Raw genomic sequence first — 21,442 nt, 5'->3', positions numbered from 1 at the left:
ATGCACCTAAAGACACAGAAGTGCACTGAAATAAAATTCAAGCCTTCTGTTATATTTGGTGTGATATAAAAAAATCAGTATCAGATTGAAGGAAGTGTCTTAGAAATGTAGTCTGTCTGCATGTTCGCACAATAGGTGAGCACACATTGCTCACCTGCGACTAGCAACCTAAAGACTCGTGGTACCATCACACACAAAACTGAAATGGACAAACAGCATGATAACCTTATTTCCTCTCAAGGAAACAATCCCTAAATTCTACCAGTGGTACTCTCAGCAAGATGAGAAAACAAGTAAAAAATGTGCATATAGATAACACATCTCTAACTTCTACTTACAAATGACTAACCTTCCTTTCTCTGAGTGACTGTCCATACACGTTTACTCTGGGAATACAAGAACAGCACATCTCAACTTGCACAGATTACCTGGTGGTTGGTTACAATGTCCCAGGAGAATTAAAACCAGAAGACCACTATGACCAAAGCATTATCAGTTAGAAGCTTCTATGATATACACGGGCAAGAAAAAAAGGACAAATTTCTGTGGTTATTCTGCAGGTCTAATGGATAAAGATACTCTTTGGAGACACTAGTGTCACTTGAGCCTTCAGGGACTATGCTCAGACAACATTTGGTGGTTTTACTGTAGCACATTCATAAATCCAGTGGACAGTCCTGGGGACAGTACAGCTGCACATCTGGACTCATCTGCTGTAGAGATGACGAGTCCAATTGAAACAAAAGGCAAACCATATCTAGTGTTCAGAGTATGAACAGATGAATCGACCTTGTACAGACCTGCTTTAAGAAAAAGCACGGATTAATTTTGTAACTCAAGAAACCCAAAGATTACTTTGGGAAAGAATCTGGAGTATGCAGAATGGGTAACATTATCATAAGCACGGTGTATGTAAAGAGCATTAGCTCTGAAGGTCTGAATCTCTTTCACTGTCCTAAACAAAGTGAATAAAAGCCATTTTCAGTAGCTTCTGAGTATCCACTTCACCAGTCAAGAGCAGCTAGCAAACTTCCTCCTGCTACTGTCAGTGTGTTTTTTCCAGAGAACAGCATACTTGCTTCAAGTGCAAGCAGCATCTACTATGCAATTTTAAGACAAAAAGTGCAAAGGTTCAAGCAAAGGTACCAATTTGAGTCTTGTGAGAGAAAAGATCTAGCGCAAAGTTCAGGGCATCAGCAATAAAAGAAGGAACAAGGAAGAAATCCCACAGACAGGCTGACCAGGGTGGAACAACTGTAATTACATCCGCAATTTTCTGTTTTTCTTAGAAAAAGTGAGACTGTAGAAAACATAAATCATCAAATAAGGTAATTATTTCTGAATAAAGGATAAATAATAAGTCCAGAGCCAGACTGGTCTTAAAAGCAAAAGACTGACATTTATTTTTAAATTCAAGGTGAAGAAAACAATTTGGAGGAGTTCCCAGTCTCAACAGGCAGACTGAGAGCGGAATTCCAAATCTCTCATTCACTGGTCCTTGGCTGGCACGGCTCAGAAAGTGTGTTCAGGGTTTTCAAGAAATCAGCTGGGAAGTAGAACATTGCTTGAGCCTTTTCCAAGGACTGACTGTACAGAAAGTATCACTGATTCACGCAAAGCCCCATAGTCAGGGTATGCAGTACCTCAAAGTCTCCTCAAAAAGTTTGATGCATGTTCTGCGTGGTTCAGTTCCAGAACATGAGATGAAGATGTGACTTTCTGAGGAAGAAAAGGTCTTGCTTTTTCAGTGAGTTCCTCTATCTAGGGAAAAACCATCCCTGATTCTACTACTGGGAAGATACCTGAAAGGGCATCTCCTAGAGACATAAGTTTTGCCATACCTAGTAGGGAAAGTAAAACTGTCTGTGGAGCTACACATGGATACTTTGTTACAGAATTCTCCAGGGAGGCACAGGCAGCTGTATCTGGATGCACCTTATTTGGAGCTCGTTATAGGGCATAATAAACATAACACCATGTGTTCTAGCACAGGTAGATATGTCCTTTCGGTTATAGTTCCTCCAGGTTTCATACAAGGTTTTTGAGAATTAAGAGCAGTCTTGAGGGAGGTAAGTCATTTTAGAAATAGTCTAGAGCACCACTTGCTTATGCCAAAATCAAAAATCAGAATCCTATAAGATATCTGCGTATCCATCTTGAACGTTCATGGGGAGTGCAGAGATATTTCAACAGTTGCTTTAGGGTACTACATTTAACAGCTCATTCAGGGAAAAAGGGACAGAGAGATCCTGTTCTCCAAGTTGAAGAGCTACTAATGCAAGGAGTGTAGTGAAGACACTCAAGACCACAGAAATTCCCAACAACCGTATATAGTACTAGTAATGACACATTAGCAATGATAATGTGTTTGATACAAACTTGTTCCAAATGCCTGAAATAAAGTCTGGAAACAGAGAAGGAAATAAATCACTTTCCTGTAGTCAAAGAAGATAAAGACCTTAATTTGGGCCTCCAAGATATACCTGCAAAGGCAACTGTCTGAATAAGACGTGCCAGCAGTGTCAGAGGATGCACTGTTAGGTCTGCAGAAACTCTCTTGGTAATTCCAGTTCCTGGCTTGGGCTGCCAGGTCTTCAAACTGACCTCACGGAGGGAACAACTACTTTCTAGGCAAACACTTGAGATTCCCAGTAAGCAAAGAGCTGCCTTAGAATCCTTGAAAGAACATACCCTTTTCACAAACAGTATGTTGTATAACCAAGCTTATGAAAGACATTGTAGCATTTGTACTTTTAATATTTCTGAAGAGGGCTACTTGGAGGTTCAAAAAATGCAGACCACATAGGGACAATATCATACATCTCTATCTGCTGCACTGCATACAGCACTCATGATGGATTGAAAGGGAAAATACCTCCTAGAAGTCATTCCAGCTAGACGTCTTCCTCTCAGCTCATAATTTTAAGAGGTTTCTTTGTAATTCAAATTAAAATAAAAAGTGTGAGAATGGAAGGAAAAAAGAAAGAGAAAGCTGGTAATTTCTTGAAAAAACATCTTTGTCCCATTTTTACCATTGTCTATGAATCTGTGGTTGAAAAGCATTACAAAGAAGAAGTCTCTAAGTGTGTAAACATCTAGAAGTAAAGATTGATATAACGCCCCTGTTAGTAACAGGATCTGATCTTACCAGCAGATTTTGAAAGCTATAATAGCTGGTGGCGGGGATGCCATAACCATTCAAATGGAACAAGGATTCCCAAAGAATAAAAATTACTTCCTCAAAAACATTGACTAAATTAGACTAAAGGAGACAAAATGAATAACAAAAATGTCATGAGAAGAAAAAAACATAATAAATTCTGGAATGCATGCCAAGACACGAGCATAAAAACATTCACAAGGAACAATCTCTGCATATGTCATGTATGAGTGTGTGCTTCACCTCTGATATGCTTTACCTCTTTGTACTAACATGAAAAAGTGAGGAGAAGAAAGTGCTTATCTCTGCCACCCACTGCTACTACCAGTTCTACCATCGCCCAGACTCACACGTCTGTCCGTATGCCTACTCACAGGAAGAAGGTACGGATGGACAATCACTCAAAGAAAAATATCTTCCTGTAAATTTGGAATCTTGTATTTAGGTACTTGACACAATATCTACTTTACAATTACACGTGGAAAATAAACCATACTTGATTCTCTGATTTCTCTGTAATAGCACCAAAAATATTCCCTTTGTTTCACACACCATTAGAGAGCCGTGCCTTCCTGTGAGACGGTGCTCTACCACAGAACTGATTCGGGCCCTGTGCAATGACAGCTGTTAGAATTTCCATCCAGTTAAAGGCTCATTTATCTACTTCTTATAATACTGCAGAACTTCAAGCAGGGAAGTTGAAACTGTGTCACAGCCAGAAACAAAAAGCACATCTTTGATCCACAGCACCTGTCCCTAATACATGTCAAATAACTGCTTCTTGAAGTGCAAGGTGTAGACCACATGTATATGTATAGCCAGTGCATATATACTCCATCTAAGTCCCACTTAAGCTCTCCACAGGGCTTCAAAAGGACTTAAGTAGACAAAATTTCTCCATTTTTTTCTGCACAAGAGTGAATCTCCTCCTGAAATTTTTTTTTTTGACAAAATGTTAAAAAAAATATTCTGGTTGAACAGACTACCCTTGATTTTATTTACAGCTTTCCCAGCCCTTCTGTAGTCACAGATGGAACAGCAATGCAAATACTCGTAGTGAATACGCACTCTCATTGCTTCCTGGATGTGGTCTTGGCGCACAAGCTCAGCTGAACGGTCCATGTACCACTTCAGACATCGGATTAGTTCCCTGAATAGAACAGTGAAGGGAAACCTTCAGCACTATTTTAAAATTAGTCAGGCAACAAAAATGTTGGTTTTAGGGAGAATTCTATAAAATAGTCTCATTTCAGCTATAGCTGTCCTAGCAACTGAATTTACATAATATATACATTTATGTAAGTTTCAAAACTAGAAAATAATTTATTCTCTGTAATTGACTTAGACCATGAGGAACACTAAGAGAACATCAAAAAGATGTTATTAAGGAGAGAGATTTGATAAAGGCATGCAGTATAGTTCTAAGACCAAAACATACTTTTTTTTTTTTCTTTTTTTTTTCTTGGTAAGAAATCCAGATGTCCACTAAGTAAGCAGTTTTTAGAAACTAAGATCACAAAGAAAATATACACATCTATTTTCCTAAGTACACAATACTATTTGGACTAACTTAAAGAGTTGTATTAAAAAACATGTTTTATTTCAGACATCAGACTACCAAATATCATTATCTGTCTGAAAGAGGTGATAATTATCACAAAGCAGAACTTTTTTACCCTCTGAACATGACTGTGCCTCCTAGTGCTGTAGAGTATCTGCAGTTTTTTACCTGCCATTGACAGAATATTTTTATACAGTTTTTAAAAATTACACTAAAATGTGAATGTCTTAAAACAATCAAAGCCAATTATAAGCTGTTTTTAATAGTTTCCTGTGGCCAAAGATAGAATATGCTCAAATGTACAGTGGAAATGGTCAAAAAGAAATTTAAAATAATCAAACCCTGAATGATAAGTGTTACTGCTTTCAAAAATCTGTTTTCTTGCCTGATGCAAAACTCAAAAAGAATACTAGAAAATAAGGCAGAATCTTCAAAGTGACAGTGAAAATTAACTTGCTGATCTACTGAAATGATATATTTACTCTAATTAAATAGAACTTCATCTCATACCTGTCTGCTTTGGAAAAGGAAGTTAGTTCTCTAAGCTTTCGTACAAATCTTATATCCCAACATCCTTCTAAAGACAATAAATGTATATGCTCTGGGTAGCTCGTTAGTACAGACTGATAATGAGTTGCTGCTGAGTGACAGTGTTTCTTCAGTTAAAAAAAAAAAGAAAGTAAGATTTGCCAGTTCAGAAAGGCAAGATAAATTCCAAAGTCTGCTCATTCTTAGCCACAGATGACATTCAGCAGCTTTTCTCTACAACTGTGCCAGAAAACTTTCACCTGCGTAGTTGTGCTTTTGAAAGCCACTGCCAACGCGCAGGTTCTGAGTGGGACGGTGACATTGTTCAAAGCTAATGCCACCTCTTGAAGTGACGGGTAAACAAAACCTACTTGTAAGCCAGCGCTCCTGCAAAGTGCTTCTGAATGTAAGTGTCCATCACAGGTCGAAAATGAAAATACTTGCTGTCACGCAGCAGGTTGATGATGAACACCTGTGGGAGGTAAAAAAGTGAACCCATACTAAAGGAAATTGCACATTGTTGCCGTAAACAAGTTATACAAACTAAAGAACAATGAAATACACGAGTTTCTTTAAAAGGGCAGAGTTGTGTTATTAGATGTTATTGTTTGATTCTCCCAACTGATAGCAAATATTGCTGCCCTCCTCACCCACGATTACTATAGAAAACATAAGGCTGGATCCAGCTGAATATTTCATGGAAGTAAAAATACCAGCAACATGATAATAAGAAACTTAATACCCACTGCCCATGAGATACAGTAACAATTCAGCAGCTTACCAGAGACTGAAAGACCAACAGACCATATTTTTCTGTGTTGTCATCCAAAACTACAAACAACGTGTCAAGAATATCTTGTAGGAACTAAAATGACATGAATAAACAAAGAATTTCAAATTCAACCATAGTCAAAAGAAAGTTATTTTCCCATTTTAATTATTTCATACACATTTTGATATCTTTGTGAAACACTTGCCAAGAACAAACCACTTCAGGTTCATCCATATGATGTGGCAGATTTTCACTTGTTTTTACTAAGAAGATTTTTTCTCTTTAGAAGGAACATTTCTAAACAAAAAATGACAGAAAACAAACAAAAAATAACAAATATGTACCACACGCCTGATTTGTAGCCATAACTGAGTGTTCCTTTCACTGTAAGCTGACTAAAAGTGCTGCCTGACAGTGGCAAAACCACTTATTTTCATTCTCGTACCATTAGAGTGTATCAGATAGTGTTCTTCATCAAATTTAAGACTTGGAAGCATATTAACTGGTGCTCCAAATTAAGTTTAGCACTGAAAACTTTTGTTACATGAAAGAAAGTAAAGCTTTTATAACAGGCTTTAACTGGGTCAAGTTACATTTTGCCAATTGTTTCCTTTATCCATAGTGCTGCGGCTTACTGAATGCTGACAATTCAGTGATTTTCCTTCCTGAAAGCACAGTCCTCAGGAAGGATGACTGTGAAGAGAAGTGCTGAGGATGAAGTCAGTTGCTTATTCTCTCATGATTTTTTAATCTATTCTAATTAAATTTATGATGTGGAAAACAAGAAATAGAATATAACAATTTATTAAGTCTCTGAACTTTTTTTTTTTTGAATGATTGCATTCTGTTCTTCATAACCCAATGCCAAATGGCAGCTGATTTAGGGAGAGAATCAATTACTTCTCCCCTTGGAATAATTGAATCTCTATCTTTTTATGCTTTTCTCTATAAAAAGCAGATATTTGTGCTGCCCTGCAAACAAAGTGTACAAAACATGGCATTCTTGAAGAACTGCAATACAAACAGGGTATTGTCCTTGCCTGTTACTGTTACAAAATTACCATAAGATTAACATTCAAGATATGGCAACATTCAAATGAGTTACAATGAAGTGGCTTTAATTATAAACTACTAATTAAGTTACAGGATTTCTCTTTGGTTTCTCCTCTTTGGCTGTTTGCCGCTACAAATTATCTCCTTTTACTTCTAGATTTATAGAAGTAAGTTCTAGGGAAAGTTCTTGGCACACCTAAAATTATCAGAGGGATATCTGGAAAGCACATTTTATTTGCTGAGACCGCAAGTATTTAAATGCATTTGAAGTTCTTTTGACGTAAGAAAGTTCAGGTCACACAGGATTGGTGTGTAGAGCTACAGTGGTTACAAAACCTGGTGACGTTACCAGCCAGGGGACAGATCACTGACGGTCAGACACGCTCGAGAGCAACTGGTACTCCAGACAACAGCTCCACAGTCCTGGGACAGGAAAGTGGGTTTGCAGGATGGTTCTCTGGCCACTGAGCAAAACTTAACTTTCAAGGTTTCACATTTCTTCCTCCTCTGCACCGAGATTTGGAACATATTTGCAAAATAGAAATAGAGATCAACTCTAGGAGCTGTTCGTAAAGGCCAAGGTTTCTGAGTCAGCTCTGTTTTCTTCACTCTAGAAATGACCAAGCGCACTTAGGCAATTTCAGAGAATGTCCTTTCGAGAAGACTATTGAACACGTAAGTCTGCACAAAACGCCACTACCGGCGGCTCCATCTGCACCAGCGAGTGCTGTGGCTGAAGAAGAGTGGGCCCGCAGAGCGGAGCAACTGCTGCTGAGGACCTGGTACTCACAGCACATGTGGGTGAGGGAATTTTACTAATGATCAGCTCTAGTTCAATCCCAAGGACTAATTATCCATTAGTTTTTGGAGTGTATCTTCCTGTTCAGTTTCATGCCGAAATAAAATCCCAATATACACTCTGAGAATTCACAGCATGAATCAAAAAGTATAGTAAGAGGGAACATTCAGAAATGTATTCCAGGTCTGAGTTAGTTTGCTATCGCATCCAAAGAGTGTTATTTCATGTAGTACCTTAACAATTTCCTCGCCGCTGACATGTCTCAGTCTTCCTAGAATATCCATCACACGATCTGGGTAAGCTTTCCATTTCAGTAGGGCGAGCAAATCCACTGCAGAACAGTGAGAGACAGAGCTAGAATTCATACACAGAGGGAAGAATGGCAACCCCAGACCCACCAAAGATTCATTACGTCTTAACAGTTCTGTTCTTGTTGCAGTTCACACTTCTCAGGGAAAAAAAATTAAATAAGGGAAAACAAGAAGGAAAATACAGAGTAAGTCCAATACTGCTAACAAAGAAGTGAATGGAGGAATGGTAAAGTACTTTAAAAAGAGTGAAGATGGCATTCTTCCCTATGTGACTTGACACTGCAATGTGGACAATTCACTTGTCTCTTCTCATGCCTCAGGGACATTGCCATAAAAATGTATTTACTTAGTAACTCTGTAAGAGCCTAACAAAACAAACTTTGGCTTGTGTGGAAGTCCTAGCATGGAATTCTTTGTTCTTCAATCATTTAATGAAAATTAACTTTGCTCTAACATACTACACCTCTTAAATTTACAGTAATGTCTGTAATTTCTCTGCCATCCGTCAATATTCGTATTTCCTCCAAAAAATGAGTTGCTGCTCATTTCAATAGTGTCAGTGGAAAAAAAAAAGCATACATATAATTAAATTATAACAAAGGAGTATTTTAGTAACGTAAACAGAGCACAAGCACACACATCTCTCTTAACCCCTGTTGCCTCGGGCAATTTTGAAGGATCAGCTACTTACCATTCTGGGTCAATTTGGTAGAGGAAAGCTGTGTGGAGACTGAAAAGGTCTCTTTGGTGCTGCGCTGGAAGATGAGGCTGGAAGGGATGTTGGGGCAGCCGTTGTAGTCCTCTTTGCAGCAAGGCAGCCCCAGGTACAGCGCGTGGTTATTGAACGTGCTGTTCTCATCGCACTGCAGGCACAGGAGGGGAAATGCCATGTTACCCAGTCGATCTCGCTCCACACACTCATACCCTGACAGCTATTGCCTAATTGTATTTTACTGATCTTCTGGGTGCACAAAAACACTTCTCAGAAAAAGCTGTGCTTACCACCTTCGGGGCATGTGTATACACAAAACAGACTCAGCTCTAGAAAGTGTGGTCTCCTAACCACTGACTCTAGAACTTATCACGTTCTTCCAACTGTACAACTTAGTGCTGCTGTCTGAAAATCATACTGAAGAAATAAACCAAGGTAAATCAGCAGGAAGAAAAAAACCAAACAGTCCCCCCAAAACCCCTTGCTACAGGGGCTGCCAAGCTGTAGCATTGTAATGTGATGCATTTGAAGCACAGCGTAACTTCGTAATTCAAAGGTATAGACTAATGCCATAGGCTGGTAAAACTGCTGAATGCTCATAAACACTAGTATGCTTTTGAATTCAGAATAGATAGGATTAACAGAAATCATCATTATCTGAAAGGAAAAGGTAAGTTGTACCTTAAACAGAAGGCTGTATCTGCACCTAGTCATGTGATTTTGAATGTATAAAATTTTGGAACCCCTATTAACCTGTTCCTCACATACTGCTAATGAGGAGGGAAAATGATAACGTAATGACCATTATTTATATAAACTCAAGTAGAGAAAAGCAGGTGAAAAGTCTGCAGAGCAGAATTGGTACCTTATAAACATAAAGTTCATGGATGTCATCTGACAAGGTAGTGCCATCATCTCTCATCAATGGAGTGAACGCAAAACCAAAGAGCTTCTTTTCTCCCTTGTCTTTTGCTGTAATGAGAGATTGAAATTAGGAACTGTATTTGTACATAGTGTGTCTCTCCATCTACACCACAAGGTTATTCACCAACTTCTCTGCATGCCTAACAAAACGCATGCAGGCTACATAAGAAAAGTGTATAATATTCTATGCCTAATTGTACGCAAATGATCGACAAGCTTTAAACACAAACACGCTGATCCTATAAAATGTGCATGCTGTAAAGAAAACATTCTACAGCAAAACACAGCAGAAGAACAGCAGGGGAGAAGATCTACAAAATATTTTGCCCTGCACTGATCATTCATTATGTTTTTAATGTGCTGTTGAATAAATGTAGCAACCAGCTAATTAGCAGTGCACCTTCACTGGACTTTAATCTGGCACCCCTCTGCTGCTTCCCACCCAGGAACCACCTCATCCAAGTGTACACTGACAATGGAAAGACCTCAGCTTTTTGGATTTCTTTTGCACTCACTGGAGCAATGTCTGAACTCAAAGCGGAGGTGAGACCCACGGAACCTGTCTATAGGGATGGGCAGCTTGATGATTTCACCCCACCGAGGGCTGTTATTGTGGTAAAGGACAAAAGAGTGGTATGCACTCCTGCTCGGCTCTCCTGAGCCCAGGCTGATGCAGTCCTGGAACAAAAGAAAACAATTTAAGATTAAAAGACATCACATCACTACAGATGAGTCATTTTATTACATGGTGATAACCTTTGTATAATTCAGATCTTTCTGTAGACATAAGAGTCAGAAGCAGAAACTCAGGCACAATGAAAGCTGAAATTTTTGAAGAGATCTTTAAATTGTGTATTGGGTCAAAGGATGAGCTAGGAGACCAATGATACTGGATGAATTGCAGTATCTTAAGTTATTATTTAAGCTTAGTTTTCTATAAAGCATAGAGCAGATACAGTAGACATGTAAGTCCAACTATATAAAGACAAGTCCAAGAAAAAAGGACCTAATAGGACTTACACTTCTAATATTAGACTTTCATGAAAATATTAATCAGATTTCTGCTTCAGTCTCTCAGTTCAGAAGTGACACCTGAACTTTTCAAGCTTTTAACAATGTTGGTCTTTTGAGAAACTACAACCATGCAGCATCACTGAGTATCCCAGAGAATTCTGATCGAGTTACTTCCTTAGTGGTAAGCAAAGAATTTCTGTTGAATAGTCATCACCTAATAACGTCATGGGATCTAAACTTCTGCTTTTAGATATAAAAAGCTCAAAGAACTTGACCAATCTATGTATTCTCAAATACGGATAATAAAACCATGAATTTTTATTATTTAGGAAATATGGAAATCCTTAGTCACAACATCAGCTAAGGAAGGTAAGAGAAACACTGAAGTCCTGAAATAAAGACAGGAAAAGGTCCTTTGTAATGAAGACATGAATCAGGAAACACACTTTTTTATACAGGTACTAACCCATATTCTAGAACTGGCACTTACAAAGTGATCCAAACGATGTGAAATCTTATAAAAGCATGCAGAAAAAAAGACACCTTAGAGATTCTTCACTTTTAGCATCTCAAAGGATAACGAATCCAGGAAAAACAGAAGCTAAGCAGACCTAGAAGGACACACGCTACACAAATTCTGACATAAGAACACCCCACATGGAATAGTATCATGAAAAGAAGAACTACCAGTCCTTTCGCCAAGGCACCTCTAAATTCTATTCCACGAAAATACTGTCAGTGTTGAGTTTTTTCATCTGTAACCAAGGACTATCAAGTCAAGTATATACCTTTGTCCGGACTGTGGTAGTATTTTTCTGGCTTCGAGAAGGTTAAGAATTTGTGAAGGAGGCCGAAAAGAAGGAAAAGCTCTCTGAAATGTTGGGATTCAATGCAAGAACAGCTTCCCTGGACAGAGAATCATTCAAATCCCCTAATCCAAACTGAGTGACTGTAGCATATACTCACAAAACTCAGTTCTCTCAAGTCTTAGTAACCATATGGTATGTGCCACAATCCCAGCATAAAGGTCATTATTTAATACAGCAACAAGAACTAACTGTTATGGATGTTAACAGGTTGGAGTGAGAGTAGTGCTGGCAGCACTAAAAATCAGAATGCCTGCAATATCCCAGTTATATTTTGTGGTAAGAGTAACTTGTTGGGCCTCAACACAGGGATTCTGGAACCTCATTCTGCATTAGGTTCTTAGGACAAAATAAAATAGTATTGGTAATTCTTCTATAAGAATCAGTGAAATTCAAATTTTCATGTGAGCTTTCTTTTGTTACCTCAAAAAATTACCTGCCGTGGCAGATAAATGATCAGTCTTTGAATGCTGTTTCATCCTATGAACTTTAAATAAATGAACAGGTGAAGAGTGTTTTCTTCTGGTTTTTAACTTAGTTTCTATGCATTTGTACTACAATCTATAGCCTGAGGAGGCTGAATTGTTTAATCTTTAATTCAGAATTGTGATCTGCAAAATATAAACATGAAACCAGTCTCAGTACACCTAGTTACCATGAGACCTAAATATGTAGGTGAATTAGAGGGCAGAAGCAAGGAAGAGAAGCTAAACCAGAAAAAGTCTCAGGTAATAATTCTATTGTTTAAGGTATGCCCTGCAATCAATAAGATATTCCTGCTACTGGAACAGAAAGATAAATAAGTCAGAAATGTATCAAGGTTTTTTAATTTTCAGACTATATTGAAAAATACCAACAATTGACCAAGACCATTTTGTAAAAGAAATACTCATTTTCGTTTTGAACAGTATTGTATTCTAGGAATAACTTCACTGCTTTCAATAGGACTCTTTCTGGACCAAGATATACTCAACAGCAATAAGGATTGGAGACGGACAGAATATTCTCCTTAACACTGCGTATGGTTCTGCTAAAGTCTTCACAAAGCCATAATTCAGATTTGGATTGTGCTGCTGGTCAGGAAAAGTTTAGAGATTTTATTCTAACGTCAGGCGAAAATTTTGCGGCAGTTTTCCCAGTGAACTGTGTACCTCAGCCCACACTTTCTCCTTCAGCAGCCTCTGCTTTGGAAGGCCACGGGTCAGGAGCAGTAAAGATGTCAACCACCAGCAGGAGAGCTCTGGGGTCAACGAGTCAACTTTCCATCTTCTGCCCATGCTACTGTAAGCGTGAATTTGAGCTTTTAATTAGCTTCTCTACTATATCACCCACTAGAAGTTATAAATGTCATAATTAGACAAATGAAATAGAAGAAATAAAATAGCTACACTTGACGGTGATAGCAACCTTGTGTCATGCAAGTGATCACTCGGGGGACAGGGAACCCAAGCAACACAAATCCCTTCATCAGTGATACACAGAGTCCTGTCCAACACACACCTTGTTCTTAACGTTTATATTAAAATGTTAGTAAACTCCTCTTGTGGCAGTCTTCAGTATTTTCTTTTAGATTATGCAGAATGACTGAAATGCAAGTCCTGGTCTAGCAGCCTCTTTATAGCTGCCTCATTTAGGAATGAAACTGTATTCTGTCTTTGAGGGAAAGCAGCTCCCTCCTAATGGAAAATAGCAGGTCCCCCCACACTGCTCTAGGTGTCCATAGCGAAGATTCCATCAACCAGACAGTTTCAGTGAAAAATAAGCCACCTAGATTTTAAAACAGAATTATTAATATAAAAGGTAAACCAGTATCCATTCAGTGACATACTAAACCAACCCAGACTAACAGACCCGTGTTACATTCCAGGTAAATGGATCCCAAGCCTTCCCAAACCGGGCTGCTCAGGTGGGATGGTTAGAACTGCTGCAGCTCTTTGTTGTCAGGGCTTTGCACCCGAAGAACAGGGAAGATTCTGTGCACAAACTTTGCCTGTATTCTACAACTGAAATCTGCATTCGGAAAATTGAGACAAACTGCAGATCTACAGTTTACGGAGCTGAATCCTTATAATTTTCAGGGCATTTCTGTAGACCTAGAGCAGCCATATACACTTAATAAGGTCAACTGTCTCCTACAAGGATAAGGACATTACTATCGAATGGTAGGATAACCCACTAAGCCAGAAGTAATTCCAGATGGCTGTCTCATTTGCGTTAACTCTGGTGGATGAATTTGCAGCATTTTAAAATCATGTAGAAACTATGGCAGTGACAAAAACAGAGGAGACATGACTGGTTTGCAAACTCAATTCTAAGTAGCTGCTTCTTTTTCTGATGTGCATGTCATTGTTCCTTCAAATTGTCACTTAGCACTTTTCAACTATGCCTCTATATTCAGTTCAACTGATATTCAGTTTTATATGTTATTTTTCTAGTTCTATTCTGCAGCTGGGAGAGAACACAAATGTACCTAAACAGTGAGAAGCTGTTCAGATTAAAAGGAAGGAGAGTTCAACTCCTGTTGTCCTTGATGGCCCTTTTACTTATTTCTCAGTAATGTGCTAGCTTATACCTTTGAATATTTCCTATGTAGAAAAATTCTAGTGTCTGCATGCTCAAGATAGAGTGGATCTTTGGCATCATCAGACCTCATGAACCAAAGATCTCCCTGACGTAAACCAAGTACCTTTGTTGGTTTAACTGCAACTATACAGAGGAGCAATAAGATAAAAATTGGTATAAAGATTTCCTTTTAAATATGTGTTTTCAATTTATAAGGCACAAAAGATTCTTTTTATGTAAATTCTCTCTTTCAGGACAAATGGTCACCTGATTTTTTTCTAATCAGATTGACCACCTTTTCCTATTCTGTGTTTGTTTGTACCATGCCTGTTCCGCCATCCCACATAAAGCCCTGAAGCACGGTTACAGTAACAACAGGCCAGAGTCAGAAAAGAGAACTTGGTATCTGTGAATGACCATTCCAATCAAAACCAAAGAAGTAATTAAGAATGATAATGCCTTGTAATTATATGGCTTTTATACTTAATCATTAGCCACAATTACAGTATAATTAGCTACCATTATGTATATTAGCATTTGAAGATGCTGATATTGCAGTTTGCAGGGTAAAGACCTATATTGATCTTTGGCAGACTGCTGTGAAAACAAGTGATAATTAAAAATATGTCACTCAATTTGTAAGGTATGCCTGATGCAATTAAACAGAAAAGGATTGTGATCTTCCTGCAACAGCTATGTGCACAAACCAGTTCCTTACAAGAGACGTACTTTACTTTTAATGAAATCACAAGCAATTGTAGCAATAAAGGAAAAGTTCTTCTTTCAATTAAAAAAAAAAATTGTGGCAATGAGTTTGGTACACAAGCACTTCGGTGTTTAGACTCTTCTGCAATAATGGCTGCAAAGGCCACTTTATTGCAGTGGAGGTAGAAAAGGTAGAAGGAACTTATTTCTGACAAATGTTTGTGTCAAAATACTTTGTTTACTTCTTTATCCTCACACCCTCCCTCCCCACACAAAGCTGACTTATCTGCATCTTCCTCTTCCATAATACTAAAAGTAAGAACAAAGAAAGACAGAAAAATGTTGCACATCACCATCCACAGCTGGAACGGAGCCATCCCAACATGAAAGCCAAGGTCTTGGAAATAGGCAACTCAAATTTATTTTCCAAAACTATATTCAGTACTGTAACTCGACAACTCAGATTTAAAAATCTCTCTTCTAGTCACATTTCATCATGTTGTACAAGATACATTATTTAATTTTAATTTCTGACTACAGTTATGCTATTTTTTTAATTGCAGCCACTGATACCATATTCTGAAATTACATAAGCTTTTAGGTTTATGAATATTTTCTCCAAGTCTCCATATAAAGGAAGTGCTTCAAATTCTTCCAAATGTATAACTGACCACTTCCTTCATCATATCACATAGTTTAAAAACTTCCCCCAAAAAAGAGAGAGTAGGACCTAGTTTTAGTTTAGCCCTACCCTGGCATGAGAGACAACAAAACAAGAGAACGTGTCCATGGAGCACGCAGACGGCACCTGAGGCTCAGAGGAAACAAGCACTTACCTTCAGGATTTCTCCATCTGCGTAGAGCACGTACATGGTCACTTCGATGTTCTTCTGCACACTTTTCCCGCCTCGTTCAAAGTCTCCCTTTTCTAGGGTCAGGTACAAGTCGTTGCGAATGTCACCTGCAGTGAGAGAGCGGAGCCACGAGCTTAAGTTCAGCAAAGAAGGCTCAGCGCCTGTGCGCGACATATGTTGATTCTGCAAACTGTTTTGTGTGTTCTGCAAGACCATGGCTGATGCCCAAATCATTCGAAGCAGCAAGTTAATTGTTAATAAAGATGAACATTATAATATCAGTGCATAAAATCAGACTGTTGTTAGTAATGCTTTTATTAAGTGTGAACTCAGAATCAATCGTGTGTAAGTGGGGAAGGGAAAAGAGTCTTCTACTACTTTTTTTAGTTAGTGGGTTCAGAAGTATCAGGCTAAGCCTAACAAATCATCGTTAACATCAGACTTCCTATTTCCAGAATATTTTAAGAGAAATAAGTATTTTTGTGATGATCGGAAAATTATGTTCGTTTAGCTCTTTGAGTATTTTCTGTATTTTCATAATTTCTCTTTATCATAACGACAAAATACAAACAGCGTTTTTGGAAACCTAGTTGTAATTCAGTTCAGATAGATTGAGAAGGAATTACATTTTTTTTTTTTAACTAGATTTTTGGCTGGCCTCTGGTATCTGTAGGCATAAATATAAGGAAGTGGGCAGTATGGATACTTGACAATTTCTCACTACCTCATTTTCAAGAGCTTTCAGGGCAAATAACTGTTTTCAGAAATACCAATGCTAGCATCTATCTCAGCATCTTGTTATCCTGAATTTGACAGATTCTAGCTCACCTTTTTTTTTTTTTTTTTTAAGAATCCGATTTGGGAAACTGTTTTCAGAACTAATGCATCCAATTCTAAAGCGTGCACAAAAAGGATAGCAGGTAGAACTTATTTTTCTGTAAGATTTAGTTACTGTCACGATTTCATGATGGTTCATTTACCACTTCTTTTTATTTACTTGCCACAAAGGCAAAAATACTAAAGGGCAACATATAAAAATACAAAAAACTAAAACAATAAAAACCTAAAGCTTTCAAGGCAAGTATTTTGTTAAGCGGCCTCAAGAGACTAATGAAGTAATGGAATGGTTATCCAGCAAAGCAGAGACTCCTTGAATGTCAGATTTCTTCCACCCCAGTACTTGGAGAAGCTGGTGCAGGTAAATCTGTTTATTAATCTGAAGCACAATGAAAGAGGCAGCATTTGCTTTCAGGCAGCGAGCGGTTTCCTTTTGTGTCTGTCAAAGAAGCACTTTGAATTCTTCTTGAAGTATGTAACCCCACAAAATTTGTTCCTTAATCTACCGTAGCGACAAAAAATAGAAGCTTTCAGTCCTGTCTGTACTTTCATTTTTATTTCTGTACATACATACAACTTTTTAAGCATGAAAAATACAGCTCTCTAGCTGACATTCAGTACTTTCTGCTCAGAACTCTCTATGAATGGGAATCTGTATGCAAAACATCCTCCTTTTTCCATCAGCCTCTCTCTCGCTGTGGGTTCACACAGCTGACTGCTTGAAACTCCTCACAGCCAGAGGTCTGAAAATGCTGCGGTTCGTTAACTGCAAAAGATGACAGCACGAGGCTGGTGAAAGACCTCAAATATTGGATCTGTTTTTTCTTGTCAAATAATTGTCATCAAATGCAACATTCCACAGTCCACAACAACGGTGAAAATTATCTTGCTGTTCAAAACCAAGCTAAGCTACCTCTATGTTGACTATAGGGTTATCAAGGAAACACAAAACTAATCACAAAAGATAATTTAAGCAGGGCCTTTTGGTTTGAAAATCCTCCTGCCTGGCAGACTCCATCCTTTTTTCTAAGCAGTTTGCACAATGAGGAAAAAAGTTTCAATTTGTATGCTATAACTCTTAATAAAAATTAATTGTACTCACTATAATTAGCAGTTTGGAGCTTCCTATTTATGACCTCTTTTCTGGAAGACAGTCTGGCTACACAAAATCCAGTGTCAGACAGCAAATCATCTTCCAGCCTAAATTAAAGGCAGCATTTGGCTATATATAGCATCTCATCTTCCATTAAGCTTAACAGGAGGGATATTACTTCACTAATTAAAAAAAAATGCCGTTGGGGTGGGGGGTAGAAGAATCTAAAAACCAGTGGATTTGCATCAAAATGAAGAAAAATGAAGGGGAGAAGTATTTTAGTGAAGTATAATGGTGGATCCTCTCTTGTGAAACTGTTGTCTACTGAATCTTAAAAAAAAGTTTATTACACATAGTAAAAATAGGAAAGTAAATGTGTCTAGCAAAGACAAAAAGCATTTGACTATCAGGTACAGAGCCCACCAGTTTCTTGAAAATCGGAGTTTAAAGTACAAACTCAAACAATTCAGTTTATTGCAGTGAAAATAACCTTTCTACAAAGAAGTATGTCCTCTTCCCACCATATTAGTTAACCACATCTCGTGCTGAGTCCTCGCAAGGCATTTTTTTCTCCAGGTGTTACTGGCTTTGAGGGGTTTAGGCTCAGATGTGCTAATGGGCTCAAGAGAAACCACAGCAAATGCTTGAACACAGAGAACTTTATTAAAAATTTGCAATTTGCAAGGCCAGAGAAAACACAAGTGCACAAACAGCACAGCACAGCCTGCACATGACTGAACAAATGTCATCAGTATGATCAAGAAGTGATCCTTGTCAGCTCTAAAACAGAATGACGGCTACATATCAAGGCAAAAATATTGGCAGATAGAGCTTTTTCCATATTTAATTCCATTGTAAAAAGAGTAAGAGATAAAGAACTTGTCTCACAAAGCAGACAGTTCATGCCCTCTGCATGGCAAACTCCTGTACAAACAGTACTGGCTCTAAGTGACAATAACTTGTATTTTGAGAGAAAACCAGCATGCTACACCAGCTTGGATCACTTAGGCCTCACATCTTCACAAATAGAGCAGTGCAGATTGTAAAACTGGGTTAGCTGTGGCCTCCAATCATTAGTGCAGGAATAAAAAAGTGCTAGAAGGTTAGTGGGCCAAAGTATTTATAGACTAAAACCTGCAGATGATGTTTAAGCTGAGGTCTCTTTGTGTCAGATGGCTGTCAAGGATGAACTGAAAACCTAATGAGAGTTTTCAGAATTGTATTTGTTTCAAAGCCCATCTCTCTACAATTGTGGTCAAATTAAAACCAAATGTAAACTGCTTGTTAGCATAAAATACGTGCAGTTCTGACATATGCAGTTACTGAGATTCACTCTTTATGAAACGCCTTGAAAGTCAGTATTTTTCACAATAAAAAAGAATTATTTTCTGACGTGTTATGTGGCTCTTCACCTTTATGGGGGTTTTGTTTTGTTTGTTTTAACCTATTTACAAAGCCTCATGTCAAAAGTAAAACTGTTGTTTAAATTATGAATGATAAATTATAGCTTTGGGGGTTTTGCTAACATTGAAGTAAAATCCTTTCTTGTATGACCTGAAACTATTTTAATGGTAATGGGGAAAAAAAGGAGTGGTGGAAAAGACTACATGAGTCATATATTGATTTTGTGTTTACAATATAAAGAACTGTACTGGAAGACTTCCAAATACTTGAGACTAAAAAACATCTAGTCCAAGGGCAAATAATTGTCTAGTATCTATTAGAACAAGTAGGAGATTTATCCTGATAAGATTTGTAGGTTTTACACTGGATGACTAACCAGATACTTGAACTACAATGTAGTAACCATTTACAGAAACTGTCTGCATTTAATATAACACTTTTTATCCAGGGATCCTAAAAGATTATGTACACTAAGGACAGGAAAGGTCCCTGTTTTATGGAGATCAATACTGTGTCAAAAAAAGGTAACATAGTTCACATAATTTCCTACAGGTGAAAAAGGCAAAGAAATCTCCAATATCTTGATTCTAGCAAATTTGTTTTCCAAGAGGTCAATGTTTTGTGACTTTGTGAACCTGTAAAGGACACGTAACTTATCCGTGTAAGCTGGGGAAAGTGGCAGCTCACAACATCCCATATGTGCAGGTCTAGTTTCAAGTAACTTGGTAAAATAAATGTATTTATCAAAAAAATCTTCACTGGATTTTTTTAAACTGAAAGTTTAGTCTTTTACAATTTAAGCAGTCAAATATCAAGAATGATCAATCTGTAAATGTTAGTATTTATGTCTGTAGTTGCTAAATTGTTGAGATGATCCCACTTACTTGGGGCCCAACACTGGGATATACTGTCTGCTCAACTCTCTAACGTCGCTGGGTTTAGCATCTTTCTGAAAATAGTGGCATTTTACAGGAGTGTAAATAGCCCCCAGAGTGTGAATGGGCAAGAGGGACACTCAGAGTATCTTCCATGATGGATTATGAAGAAGCAGCCAAATCATACATTTATGTCCTACATATAAATGAACAGCCCTGCAATGAGACTAAATCAGCATCACCCCGCTGACTTCAGTGAGGTTACAGCAATTTAAATCACTAAGGGTCTGAGTCTGAAAGAGATGTGGTCTAGCAAATAAGTAAAATCTCTGAGACAAACTATAAAATGTACAGTGTTGTAATGTGCTTTGGCTATATTTGTTCTAGCTCTTCTTTCTGGTCGAGAGTTACCACATTAAAGCAGACATTCCTGTGACAGACAGCACAAGAGCAGGGTGCAGTGACTGGATTCTCATCTCAAACAGCAGACCACACCTTTACTTTGAGTTCTAACCTTCCCCAAATGAAAAACATGCAACTACTTCTGAAGTGCAGGAATTTCGACACAGACAGTTTAACAAAAGGAGGCCCACAATCAGCTTTGTGATCATTGTGTTATGTTCACAAAACAGACTAAAGGAAACACCTGACAATGTGCACAGTATGGAAGGGTCTCCAGCACCCGCTGCCCTCCTGGGGCCATCCCTCAGGGCCTTGTTCTCAATCACCTCACAAGCATAAGGGCACAAGGCCTCACACAGCATCATCTGCCCCTGCTTTAAAAGTGAAGTCATCTTGCACACTGGAGAAAAAATCTGCTGTGCTGCCCACTGTATGACTACACGCCTCTTAAAATCAAGAAGTCTGGTCTGGTCAGACGGTCTCTGGGGATGACATTAGATCCATTTCAGCAGTTTATTTCTCTGCCCCTTCACCAGCCAGTCACTAATTTTTTTAAGGCTTATATTCTTGAAATAGTTACAGTAAGCAACTATTAACATTATTGGGAGTAATATTACAGCAGCAAGCAGAAACAAAGCTTTTATCTATTGCCTGTAGAGCAAATTTAATTATCTTTTTTTTTTTTTTTTTTCTCTAAGGAGAACATTATGCAAGTTTAACTCTGTGTTTAGCTTTTGGTGAGCAGAACAATCAACTGTTTCCAGGAAAAGGAAGAAACAATACTTACTAGACAATTTGCTATCCATTGTTTGACTTCTAGTATACCGAAGAAGTTATACAACACTCTTTTAAAATTCAATAATTTCCTTGAAAGAGTTTCCTTTTAGTAGCAGTGGGTGATTCTTAATATATTTTTTATCTCCTCCAGCTTAGGATTTTAACTTTCTGTTTCTGCAAGTTTATTTATGATAAAATATTTCTTAGTCTCCTTGTAAGTGGTTTTGGGGCAT

The 21,442-nt window shown here is 38.0% G+C and overlaps 1 protein-coding gene across 5 annotated transcripts in view; it reads right to left on the bottom strand.

Annotated features, from left to right (window-relative positions):
- DOCK3 (dedicator of cytokinesis 3) overlaps positions 1 to 21,442 on the bottom strand; it is a 211,569-nt gene that overhangs the window by 60,680 nt on the left and 129,447 nt on the right. For all 5 annotated transcript variants that reach the window (XM_065642384.1, XM_065642387.1, XM_065642386.1 and 2 more), the window contains 8 exons: positions 15,804 to 15,928; positions 10,336 to 10,498; positions 9,762 to 9,868; positions 8,876 to 9,047; positions 8,107 to 8,204; positions 6,031 to 6,114; positions 5,621 to 5,721; positions 4,229 to 4,310 (listed from right to left, as the gene is read on the bottom strand). In XM_065642384.1, the coding sequence (XP_065498456.1) occupies positions 4,229 to 4,310; positions 5,621 to 5,721; positions 6,031 to 6,114; positions 8,107 to 8,204; positions 8,876 to 9,047; positions 9,762 to 9,868; positions 10,336 to 10,498; positions 15,804 to 15,928 (932 nt within the window). The remainder of the gene's footprint in view (positions 1 to 4,228; positions 4,311 to 5,620; positions 5,722 to 6,030; positions 6,115 to 8,106; positions 8,205 to 8,875; positions 9,048 to 9,761; positions 9,869 to 10,335; positions 10,499 to 15,803; positions 15,929 to 21,442) is intronic.

This window comes from Caloenas nicobarica, chromosome 11, assembly GCF_036013445.1.
Source record: "Caloenas nicobarica isolate bCalNic1 chromosome 11, bCalNic1.hap1, whole genome shotgun sequence".
Lineage (NCBI taxonomy): Eukaryota > Metazoa > Chordata > Aves > Columbiformes > Columbidae > Caloenas > Caloenas nicobarica.
This window is presented reverse-complemented; position numbering and strand designations above follow the sequence as displayed.